The 12176-nt window shown below is 48.3% G+C and overlaps 3 protein-coding genes across 3 annotated transcripts; all 3 read right to left on the reverse strand.

Moving 5' to 3' along the window:
- Positions 1-11: 11 nt before the first annotated feature.
- TGAM01_v205059 (ferric reductase like transmembrane component) lies at positions 12-1928 on the reverse strand (the record flags this gene model as incomplete). The annotated part of the gene is made up of 4 exons (XM_018803488.1): positions 12-481; positions 543-1420; positions 1509-1670; positions 1747-1928. The coding sequence occupies 4 exons, from the start codon at positions 1926-1928 to the stop codon at positions 12-14; spliced, it is 1692 nt and encodes a 563-aa protein (XP_018663185.1).
- Positions 1929-4297: 2369 nt separating this feature from the next.
- On the reverse strand, positions 4298-5345 carry TGAM01_v205060 (hypothetical protein; the record flags this gene model as incomplete). Its single annotated transcript, XM_018803487.1, has 4 exons — positions 4298-4377; positions 4476-4766; positions 4878-5003; positions 5072-5345. 4 exons carry the CDS (start codon positions 5343-5345, stop codon positions 4298-4300), a joined length of 771 nt encoding a protein of 256 aa, XP_018663184.1.
- Positions 5346-10334: 4989 nt separating this feature from the next.
- Positions 10335-11952, reverse strand: TGAM01_v205061 (protein arginine N-methyltransferase 1; the record flags this gene model as incomplete). The annotated part of the gene is made up of 5 exons (XM_024549570.1): positions 10335-10813; positions 10868-11199; positions 11339-11448; positions 11627-11819; positions 11870-11952. The coding sequence occupies 5 exons, from the start codon at positions 11950-11952 to the stop codon at positions 10335-10337; spliced, it is 1197 nt and encodes a 398-aa protein (XP_024405702.1).
- Positions 11953-12176: the final 224 nt, after the last annotated feature.

Here is a 12176-nt window from a genome sequence, read left to right on the forward strand (position 1 = left end):
CATCAAAACGTTTACCAACCAAATTGTTCACAGTGGAGCTCTACTCCAGGACCATCAGCTCGTATGCACGCCGCAGTGGTGTTACGGACTTGTGTCATGAGGCCCTCAGGTCCGCATCCCAAGACTAGAACGCGCTGCTCTACCGGAGTCTGCTCGATCTCGGCTTGAATCAAAGCAGCGACATCTGGCTTGCCACTCTTGATGGAGTTCTCATAAGCGTTTGACGGTACTGATTCTACTTCTGCTTCTTCTGAAGTCGACTCTCCTGAGGATGATGAACCGGCAGATGTCATGGGCTGGGCCGTCACGGCAGGGATCGCTTTCTCGGCGTCGGTTTCGGAGGATGCTGTGGTGGGTACTGATCCTATGCGTATCTCGGCGTCCGTCTTTTCTTCCGACGATCGGGTGACGTAGATTTCGAGCTGCACACGGGGGTCCTTTGCAAGAGTTTCGAGGTGAGACGCAAACCAAGTAAGGTGGCCTGTTCATGCCTTTGTTAGTTTATTGTTGATCATCTTTTAGGGCTAGAAATGTTCACTCACTCCTATATTTGACCATCAAGATAAAGGTAATCTTCTTGTCTTGCTGCTCAGGAGACATGTTCTTGAGCATGTTGAGCGCCATTCCGAATGTAAAGGTCGAACCGCTTCCACCTGCAACCAAGACAACTCTCTCGTACTCGGTGGCATCAGGCAGGGTACCATAAGCTCCTTCGACCGAGGCCTTTACGGTCACACCAGGGTTCTTGACTGCGTATCGGTGCAGATCCTGGGTGAAACCATCATGGGAGTTTACAACAAACTCCATGGGCTCCATATTTGCAATCGTAAAGGGATGCGTCTCGCTGAATCGGACGGACGGGATCCAAAGGAAGCAGTGCTGTCCAGAAACGGCACCCAGTGGAGCCTTCTTGAGGGTGACTCGAGTGGCGCCGTTTGGCAGAGGCGTAAGGGTAGCAGTGTTGTTGACGCTGTAAATCAACAGGCGAGTTACGCGCACAAGTCGGTCAAGCACCCAGACACTAGCGACAGCAATGACAACAAAGACGATCCTCTTGGCGAACATTGGCTGGTGAAGGCCTATCATGACGATGGCGATGATCCAGCAGCTCATGTGGACATAGTAGAAGAGTTCGTACCACCATCGACGAATAACGGCTCCTGCGAATCCAACAATGACAAAGGACAAGCCGGCAATCTCGCCGTAAATCACACTCTCTTCCCGAAGGATGGAGGTTCTTCCCATGGCCGTGAAGTATTTGGTGTAGCAAGAGGCGTGGATGATGACAAAGCTGATGCACATGTAGCCGGCGATTTGATGCAAGATGTTGAGACGTTCGTACGACCAGGCTGTGAGGAATGCCAGGGGGGTATTTTTCAAGGCGAGAAAGATGAGGACGGTTAAATTCGCAAGGGCCATCCTATTCATGTTGATATACATTATCAGCTTGTTGAACGAAGAATACAAGACGGCAAGTCTTTTCAAGGGCTTCGATGGGCGTTTCTTACCATGCGGCTCGTCCACCCAAGGTACCGGTGAGCCCAATAACGGGATTGTTGATGTTTGTAAAGGCGAGGGCGAGGTTGATGGCAACATAGAGCGAAACTAGGATGGCATGTCCCCGAGAAGGCAAGCCGGGTGCTGTGTGAAGAAGAACCTTTCGCGGTTTCCTATCTCTTTGTCTTAGCCTCTTTTTACTACGAAGTGAGTTGATATCACCAAGTCGTGATGATGAGTTTCTCTTACCGAGACAGGACAGCAAGTGCCGATACTCCCTTCTTCCCAGCATTGGTCTTCTGGGCAAGTCGTCGTCCAAGATGAAAGACGATGGGTATCAAGGCGAGGCCTCCTACAGCACCGACGAACGTGTACATCCGCTCGTGGTTGATATCTTCGCTCCGCATGAGAGCTGCGGCGTGGCTGGTCATCTTTGCGACAATTTTTTTGATGTGAAGCAAATCGATTCGGCTAAAGGATAGAGTCGAAAGATAGTTGGGCTATTGTCGAAAGATATAAGACAGCGTCTTTAAAGTCCTTGGAGCCGGTAGAGATTAACGGCAAGGATGTGATGAGATGGAGAAAGAAGAAGACGAGAGATGAAGATGAAAAGATGATTAGTGATGAGGCAAGCAAAGATGGAATCTTGTTGTGAATAAGTGGGTGAGTGCAGATTGCAAAAGAGATTCGATGGAGCAGTCCAGGGGACGTCTTCTATATGTCCTTTCTGACAAAAACAAGAAAGTCTTATCAGCAACAAGCAACCCCGACAGCATAAACATCAGCCCGCTTACCGTACAACCGTCTTATCTACACCAAGCAGGCCAGAAAATAAAGATTTTCCGGAGATTCTAGATTTTCTATTTTTACCCTCCGAGGTGTGGATTGCAAATCAGACCATGCGGCTTGTTCTTGTTCTGTGCCTTGCAAAGATATCGAAAGATCGCCCACCCATGCAACAAGACAGAAGCACGTTCCAAGGCTGAGGCAAAATCTTGGGGATAGAGATTGCGACTTTGGATGGTAATATCAGCCGTTTCAAACGGGAAGGTAATTTGTCACTCGTCCGCCGTCGACGTCGTGATTGTTTTCATTCGACGACTTGCAATGCCCTGGTGGTTCCTGCTTTGATAATGCCTGTCAGACATGTGTTACCCCGGCCCCGACGGCGCGGGCAAATAAGCTGATTACCTACTGATTCCTTTTTCTGGGAGACTAGTATAATTTATACTTTTTTCAACGCAGAACTGAGAATTCATAAAACTTTTGATCAGGGGGAATCAGGAGAAGGCATAGGGACATGAGGGCGTATTCTGCCTTTATGTTTCCCCTTCGTCGAGCTACCATACTTCTCCTCGTCTTCCCCCCTGTGTTTTAGTTTTAGCCTTTCTCATACACCCACCTTCTTCTTCGACAACAGGTTGGGAGACCTCGGGGACATATCCATGCAAGTCGCGTGTGAAGACGACCCAAACAGGGACGGCCATCCGAAGATCCTTTGGTTCGAATGCATCGAGACTTTGGGTCCAGAGCCCCGGTAGATCCAACCAAGTTTGATGCCACTACTACTACAAACGGGTGGCCTCCCTCCGCTTTCTTGGATAAAATGATACCATGGAGGATGTCGACATCGAAAATCCCTCCACTCTTCCACTCTTGTCGTCAGGCATCCACGACAAACGCTCCAACAACCCTCCCAGTTAAGTTTAATCTCCTCTGCCCTTACTAGTATCAAGGCCCAGCGAAGCCACTTCCAATGCCACTTACTGATAATCACAAGCTTTCTGTGGCTTTTGGTTCATTGTAATGTCATCTCTTGTAAGAAAGAGGCAAGAGCTTATACAAGAATAGACCATATCCCACAGTACCCGTCTATTAGTAAGACGACTGAAACTTGGTATACTACGTGTAACATTCCCTGCTTACTTCCACCTTCCATGGAATTTCTCTATTTCTGTTCCATGGACACCAGCCTCCATCAAGAGTACTCCACAGCCACAGAACTGGATGTCGAAGAAGAGCAATGCGGGGGAAATGTTGACTCAATCGTTTTTTATTGCGATGAATCGTTGAGTCGTCTATTGATGACCTGGGGAACGGGCCGACTAATACAAATCGACCAGAATAAGGCCGTTCGGAGGGTTTTTATGTAATGCGTGCACGAATCAGTTCATCCAGGCAAGATGGCAAAGTGGGCAGGGTTGGGAAGAAGGTCGAGACGCTGCACGACAATCCTCACCCCCCACCTTTTGGTCAAGAGCCGTGATTAGCTGGCTGTGCCTATCGCAAAGATTGTGACAAGGTTTGCCCCAACGTGAAGAGAAAGAATAAAAGAAAGAAAAAATTTAGACGCCGCATTAACTTGCTCATCTCTTATGCCTAAAGAGGCAGGCCAGAAGCCCCATCTTGCTAGCCTGCAAAATTAAGGAAACAGGACGCTGCCACAAAATGTCAAGTTTCCAAAACATCAGAAGAGTGTATTGTCCCTGATTTTGTCAGTTGTAAAATTGTCGTAAATTTGACTTTGGTGATGGTCCGAGTCTCATTGGTCCAAAGCCATCCGTGTACCCGAGAACAAGCTCCCGCGAGGCGTCATGATTCGAATTTAGCCTCGGGCCGGCACCTATTTTGACGGGAAAGCTTGGCGAGCTGCCTGGTCGAATCTGCCGAGCAAAGCTGGCACTGGCTAATATTGCGTATGTGACGCCCGCCTGGAGGTACAGTATAATACTAGCATCACCCTCTCAGAGTCGCTGGCATCCCACATCGGCTTTTACCGTGTGTGCGGCGTCGGCTGAAACTATCGTGCCGATGACTTATACAAAACGCCCTCTTGACCGGGGGACCCGACCTTGCGTCTCTTCTTGGAACTGTGTGTACCTAGCTGGTCCGTAGTTCTACTGGTTAGCTCATGAATCAGATAAGCATCTCAGTAGTGTATCCTCGGCATACATGATACGGGCAAGGGATGTACGTACCGGCACCCAGCGATGGGATGAAGATTTCAAATACCACCACTGCCACGATAGGCCACAGAGGACGGCCTGCCATTCGTCGGATGAACTGAAACGCGCAGTCGCCGGCCCATGCGACCACTTGGCGCTGACTGCGTGGGCATCCCGGTAGAATCAACGGCACTGCAGCAACCCAACTGAGTAAGAGGCCCGTCGGCAGTAGATGCAGATCTGACAGGAACAGGGCTAGTCCCCAGGCGTTGTAGCCAAATATAGGCTGTTCGGCAGCGACGAGAGCGCCCAGGAGCTGCGAATCTAGATTGGACGTTGTGTCTCACCGGCACGGCCTGTGATGGTCGGGGCAACTGTGCCGCAGCCCTACCGAGACGCTCATGACACGGCGTTGACGCAGCTTAGGCGACATACTTGCGCCGTGCTCCGCAGATGCTGGCAGTTGGGAAGTGGCGTTGGCGTAGTATCGCATCGTATCTCGTAGCAGTTTTGGTCCTAGCACGCGATCTCTGCCTGGCCCATCAACACGTGCGAGCATCCCTGGATAGTCGAAGTCGTAAGCGCAGCAGAATATTCCGTGACTGGCGACACGCCCCGATAGCACCTACTATGTACAGCACTCAGGCCAGCAGCGATACGAAAGCTTCTTGACTGAGCGACATGCCGCGAAAGCCAGCAGCGTTTGGACTTGTACTGTCTCGGGGCATCGGCTCTTCTCTCTCTTCTCCCCGCGTATTCTTCCCCAGACTTGCTGCTCAATGATGTCGTCGGCCACCCTCTGGGCGCAGCGGGTAAAAGTGAATGCCCGAGCCAAGACTCACGAGCGTTTGACAGGCGGAGCGGCTCGCCAATCAAGGCCTCGTCCACCGCCGTGGGTTGCATTGGATTCGGCCCTGTCGAGCAAATGGGTGGGCGGCGCTGCATAAGTGCAGGTGTTTTACAGCGAGAGAAGAATGCGAGTACGGCCGAATACACGTATACACGGAGAATTACCTCGAAACTGGTATCCATGTCTCGTGCACGAAGCAAGTGAGTGCTGAGTACATGGAGATGCCTAATACTGTAGGTAGGTAGGTGCTGACTGGGCTTATAGCAGTCAGTCGATACTGCTAAACGCAGCAATATCCCACATGCTGCTCCATCCATGGCGAAATAGTATTGACTTGTATTACTACAGCGTAGTCCCGCTAGAATCAGAATTGCAGGTGCAGGGTTATTCTTCTTACCTCCCACTCTTGTCGCCAGTTCTACCAATCACGAACCATTCTCGCAGTGCCCCTGCCAGAACTCGCGCAGTACCGGCCAGCTACCTGCGCCTTATCAATCACGCTTACTGCATCTGGGCAATGCATAGAGGCAAAGAGGGTTACATTTCCACGAAATAGCGGTACTGCCGAGGTACCTACCTGCTCACAGGCCTGGAACATTTACTAGTAGTACTCAGTCCTAGGCAAGTGGTAGTCTCTGTTGTTCCAGCATACCTGGTACATACCTATCTAAAATATTTCAGACATGACTATTTGCTCTCTTTGGCGATCGACGCCAAGTTGCCTCACTACAAATCGTCTTGATTCTAATCGGCTAGTTTCATGGTGCGATTGTTCGGAGCTCTAAATGTCAACAATTATCATCACTCGCCCTCGTGGCCTAATGGCTAAGGCGCAAGACTTCTAATCTTGAGATTGCGGGTTCGAGTCCCGCCGGGGGTTGTATTTTAATTTTTGCAATTCTTATCCTATTAAGGCGCAGGACGTCTAATCCTGAGATTGCGAGCTCGAGTTCGGCAGGAGGCTTTTCATTTTGGCCCGTTGTTCTTACTTATACTACAACGGGCGCTTGTTGATCCTACTGCCTTATATAGGAAATGGTGTCTTGATTTCCCTCGCTTTGTTGTTTCGGCAAGTGTTCAGCTGCCCTTCTATGTGAAAATGCGATGGTCTTGTTAAGCTGGGCCAACTTACTATTCGTTACCCAATTCTATGGCTCCTTTCTTGTAAGGAAGAGGTTAATTTTCCGTCGGATCATTCCATTCTGCAATCGAACAATTGCTCTCTCTTACCTAAGGTAGGTAGGCACCTCCCAAGGTTGGTATGCTTCGATGCTACGTAGTGTAGACAAGATAAAGACGCGCAGCTGTACAAGTAAGATCTCTTCACCCTGCAATATGTGCTCCGAACTGATGGTTCAATGTGCAAGGATCCATCCCCTCTCTCTTGCTGCATACATTGTGTGTAACCACGCAGAATGCAAGGCGAGTGGGCATCAGGTCGCGAGAGATAAACGTGTTCGATTAGCATCAATTTATTTATATTTTTCCCTTGTTTGCATGTGGAAGGTGTTATTTCTTCCGCCCGGTGGAGTGCAGCCGCTCGCATATGCACATGTCTTTAAAAGCTTAAAGGTATTATTCAGCTACCCTATGAATACGTGCTAATCCTCTGATGCCATTTGTGCAGCACATGATGATTCCCGAAGTGTTTATATAATCACACGGAGGATTGTATTTTCCATTGTAGATGCCAATTTGTCCATGTGCTTGTATATATCCACTCTTCGAACATAATCCCCCAATTCGTAGACACATATGTAATCGCTTACTAGGCTGGCGAACGGGCAACTCCGAATCTATTTTTGACCCTATTCAGCCTCCTTTTGCACCTACCGAAAACGAATACTATCTCACACTGAGCTGAAAGAAATATTTCTTCAAAGCACAATTGCACCGATGAAGAAGATATCTTTGTTGCACCGCTTGTTGAACTCTCCTCAAGACTGCACAGGATCAAATCTCACTCAACGTAGCGAGAGTAGTGTCAGGGAATGTCTCAGCTTTATTCAACGGACGTCCTATAGTGTCTAACCTTGACCAGTCAAGCCTAAACAGAACCTTCTCGTCCATCACTTCTGTTTCCTATAGTACTCTCTCAAATTCCCACAGCCTTCTTTATGTCTAAGCCGCGACTCTGTGTGTGGCCCCTAGACCTCAGCCTTATCATTGTGTGACCTCGACATCTGTCTCAAGTTTCCACAGCCTTCTTTGTGCCTAAGCCGTGAATCTTTGCGTGGCCCTGGAAGCTCAATCTTATCATTGCGCGACCTCGGCAACTTATCCCTACACAAGCTTCGCATCCCTTCAAGATACCTCTGATCCCGTGCATCAACAACACATTCTTCGTATAATTTGCTGGCTTCTCTCCACTCTTCCAGTCTCTTATGGCATTCGGCTCGGTAGAATTTGATCTTGCGGTCGATTTTCACCATGCCTTCTGCCACTGCAAGCGAACTGGCGTCGTTAGCTTCGTCCAAAGCTTTTTCTACCTTGGACGGGTGCATATTCAAGTATCTTTTGCAGGCCTCCAAGTGCTTTTCGATGCGAGCACGAATCCATTCGATGTCGTCCTCACCAGGCTTGAATAGCCTATCAAAAATCTCCGGAGATGGATTCATCGGTTGGTCTGATGCGCCTTCTGTATTTGATTGGGCCAATTCGCCGAGAAGAGAAAAATCGCCGCTGTTTGGTAGGTATATTTGTAAGCTTATAAGAACTCGTATATGTATTCCTACATAAAGAATGCTGTCTTTGAAGTATCACCTTTTCCGCAATTTGTTTGAATAGTTCTTCTTTTATGGCAACTTCTAAAACCTTTGAATGATGGATTTACGAACTTCGCTGCACAAAGACCGTTCGCAAAGCTCTCAAGGGAATTATGTCTCAAAGAAATGTCTTATTCAATTTATAGCCACAGCATCGCCAGCAGCAGACAACCACGGATGATTCGTGTAACACAGTACAAAGCAATAAAGAAAAGATGGTACGAAAATAGCAGCACGGGAGCTGCCATTTCCTTTGACCGGTCAACCTTGTTCCGCATGACATCCTATGGAAAACGTCCATCATTGTCTACATAGCTGTATCGCATTTACCGTGAGCATTATGTTCTGCGTGATATTTCGACATTTATTCGGGCACAGTTTCTGGGCGTGACTGATCTCTGCATTTCTGAGCGAGTTGCGTGTTAAGAGCTTCCACTGTGATTAGGTGTATCGATAAAAATAGACTCCATGGTTCAATCAACTCCTAAACACTTGCATTGTATTGGTAGAAAGATATAAACTCAGAAATACCACAAGTTACATCAGCGCAACATGATGCTATCTCCGTCTTTTCCCCCTATGCTCCTTCACATATCCACGACCTTCTTGATGGCTGGGCCGCGAACTCTTGCGTGGCTTGAAGGTCTCAGCATTACCTCTGTGTCGCCTAGAGGTCTCGACGATATTCCTGTGCGGCCTCTCAATATCACCTCTGCTTGGCCTCGCAATATTACCTCTGCGTGACCTCTCCATATCATCTCTGTGCGGCCTCTTGATGTTATCTCTGTGCGGCCTCTCAATGTTATCTCTGCGCCGCATTCGCATATCATCTCTGCATGGCCTCTCGATAATGTCTCTGCGTGGCCTCTCGATAATGTCTCTGCGTGGCCTCTCGATAATATCTCTGCGTGGCCTCTCGATAATATCTCTGCGTAGCCTCTCGCTAATATCTTTGCGCAGCCTCTTAATAACATCTCTGCATGGCCACTTGTCATTATCTCTGTGTAGCTTCGAGATCTCAACTCTGCACACTGATTGCATCTTCCGAAGCCACCTCTCGTCCTCCTCTGTGACAACAATGCATTTTTTGTACAGCCTATAAGCCTCCTCCCAGTCCCCCATTTTACTGTAGCATTCGGCCCTGTAGAATCTGATTCTGCGTTCGATATCCTTCCTTTTGAATAAAATTGCAAGCAACTTGGCCTCATTGGCTTTGGACAAAGCTTCTTCCAAGTCGCACGGATCTTCGTACATGCCTCTTTTGCAGGCCTCCAAATTCTCTTTGATGGGGCTCGGAATCCCTTTCAAATCGTGTCTAAGATATTGGGATGGCATATCGAATTCCCAAAGCTGGATCCGTCTGCTCTGCAGAAGATTAATATGACCACACCCCCTATATTGTGCTGGACAGTTTGATTATAAAGGAATATCGCGATTTGTTCTGGTAACTCTTGAGCTAAATCATCTGCTGCGACTTCTTCGGGGATGTTTGTAAACTTGTGAGGCTCGTATACGTATTCTTCATGAATGAAATCTTCAAAGAATCATCTTGTTGGCTTTTTTTCTCAAAGCCTTTTGCGATTTGTGGCTACTAAGTCATTTTAAATAGGTTTATAAACTCTTCTTTCCTGCGCAAAGACCGCCCGCAAAGCTCTCACACATAACTTCCCAACCAAACAATATCTTGTTCGATTCACAGCCACAGTCTGGCCACCAGTACACGGGTTTGAACAGAGAGTGCAGTCCTGTAGATAGGCCTGTGCCGAAAAGGAGATAGATTTGAGGTAGCACGAAGTTAGCTGTACTGGTGCTGTCATATGCGTTGAACAGAAAACGTTCTTCTATTGAACAAAGCCGTGGAGTAGTTACATGATCGCCTACGTAAGGTAGGCCGATTCGCATTACCGTGAGCAGTGATTTTTTGCGCAGCATTTCGACTAGCTTCTGCATGTTTGACCACATTGGCGTGTTCAGTTGCATGAAGAGAGATGTAGACTCAAACACACCACATGCTACACTCCGCAACATAATGATTGTTTAATGTTTCTTGCTTTTCGAGTCTTAGCACTCGCTGCGTTGGTCCATCTACCTACTTCTAAACCCATCTGCACACATAAAAAATTATCACATATGTACGCCACTAGAATAGCCTTGTCTCCTCATTCTTCCATACTCCGTTGTCCGCTGTCGTCTCCCTAGACCTCTGATTAACCCCTCACACAGGTCTTGATTTTTAATCCTCCAAAATACTCCGATCAAAAACAGAATAACATATATTTAGCACATCTTGTACTCGCTGCGGCCGGAAGCAACTCTGTTTGCATCGGTAGTCTGGAAGTTGTAATCAATCTCAATGTCCAAGTCACGGCGGTTCTTGTTGTTGGGCTTGACGTCAAGTTTGCAGTGGATCTCCTCTCCGTCTTGTGTGGTCAGGACATCCTTGATGTAGAAAACGGTCTGTTTCCAGTGAGTGTACTTGGTGTGAGGGCCGGTAGAGAAGCGGATGGGCTTGTGGCAGGCGGTGAAGTCGATGTCGAACCAAGAAACGAGAGCGTGGACGAAGTCGTCTCGCTTGGCGGTCAGGGTGAAGCTTGTGTTGAAGGCGAGGTCGGCGGTGGTGCAGGTGTAGAGATCGAGGGTTAGAACGGGGACGGGGTCGGTAACGACAGCCTTGAGATCGACAGTATCGACCAAGGGTTCTGAGAGAGCGGTGTCCTTCAGGGGAGTGTAGTCAAAGCCGTACACGTTATCCCAGACTTATATAGCTGTCAGACTAGTGAAATATGGCCATAGAATAAGGAGCAACTTACATCCAATCTTCTCCTCCTTGTAGTCGCCATCCTCAATACCAGCGAAGAAGATGGTGGCCTTGTCGGGGAAGATGAGACCGTCCTTGACCAGGTACTTGTCACGGGCGTACAGGACGGTGTCCAGCATGCTTTCGTAGAGGAGGAAGTAGCCCATCCACTCGGAGATGATGATGTCGACCTGGGGGAAGGGGAGCTCGATCTCCTCCATCTTGCCCTGGATCAGGGTGATCTTGTCTGACAGGCCGTTGGTCTTGACGATCTCTCGGGCCTTGAAGATGATGGTGGACATGTCCACACCGATGACATGCTTGGCGCCGGCCTTGGCGGCAAACCTAGAAAGAAACCATGTGAATACCATGTTTTTCCCCCATTGTTTTTCCCCCAGTCTGTTCTATTTGTTTCGACAACATGTCGCAAAGAAAGATTTCGACGGAGCAGAATCGCTAAAGGAGAAAATGCGGAAGCACATACATGGAAAGGATGGCGGTACCACATCCAACATCAAGAACAACCTTGTCCTTGAAAATGTGCTTGTTCTGGACAATGGCGTTCATGTACGACCTCGTGCGCACCTCATCTTTCTGTATTGTCACTAATTGTCAGTTTATGTACTCTTTGTCTTCTTTTGCTTTTCTTGTTTCGCGCTGGCGGCCTGCGCAGCTAAATGCAGCCAGCAGTAGCGCTGTCGCATCAGCTTTCGCGGCGCGAGGCTGAAGGAGGGGCAGCAGCTGCATGAAATAAGAGGGGGGATGTGCTCACCAGCATTTCCTCGTGGATGCCTGCACATTGCAAATAACAGTCAAAGTTAGATAATAGATTCTTCCATGAGGGTTCATTTTTTCTTCTCTCGTGTATTCGTACCATGATGATCGTAACTGGACGCAAGCATAAGTCAGCGTCGCCGTCTTCAAAGCTGTAATAGTTGCCTTCAAAGTCTCCACGCAAGGCTTTTCTTTTGCATAAAGCCACTACCAACCGATTGAGAAGAAGAAGATAACGTACCTCTTGAAGTAGTGCTGCTCGCTGTGCTCCATAGTCTTGAGCTTCTGCTCAGCGAGCTCAACTTCCATTTTATCGCCAGACATTTTGGAATTAGAAATGGAGGGGAAATGAAAGAGTAAAAGAAACGAAGGCTCGTCTATTGAACAGAAAAGAGAGGCTTGTTGGTGATCCTTTCCGAGGCGGCACAAACAGAATGCAGAGAAAAGTTCGTTTTGCAATGGGAAGAAAAAAGAAAAGACAAAGACGCCTTTTTTCTTTGTTCTGGTTTATGCTTTTTGGCCTGCGGCTGGAAAGGACTTGAATCGTT

This window comes from Trichoderma gamsii (assembly GCF_001481775.2).
Source record: "Trichoderma gamsii strain T6085 chromosome Unknown Scaffold_15.2, whole genome shotgun sequence".
Classification (NCBI taxonomy): Eukaryota; Fungi; Ascomycota; class Sordariomycetes; order Hypocreales; family Hypocreaceae; genus Trichoderma; species Trichoderma gamsii.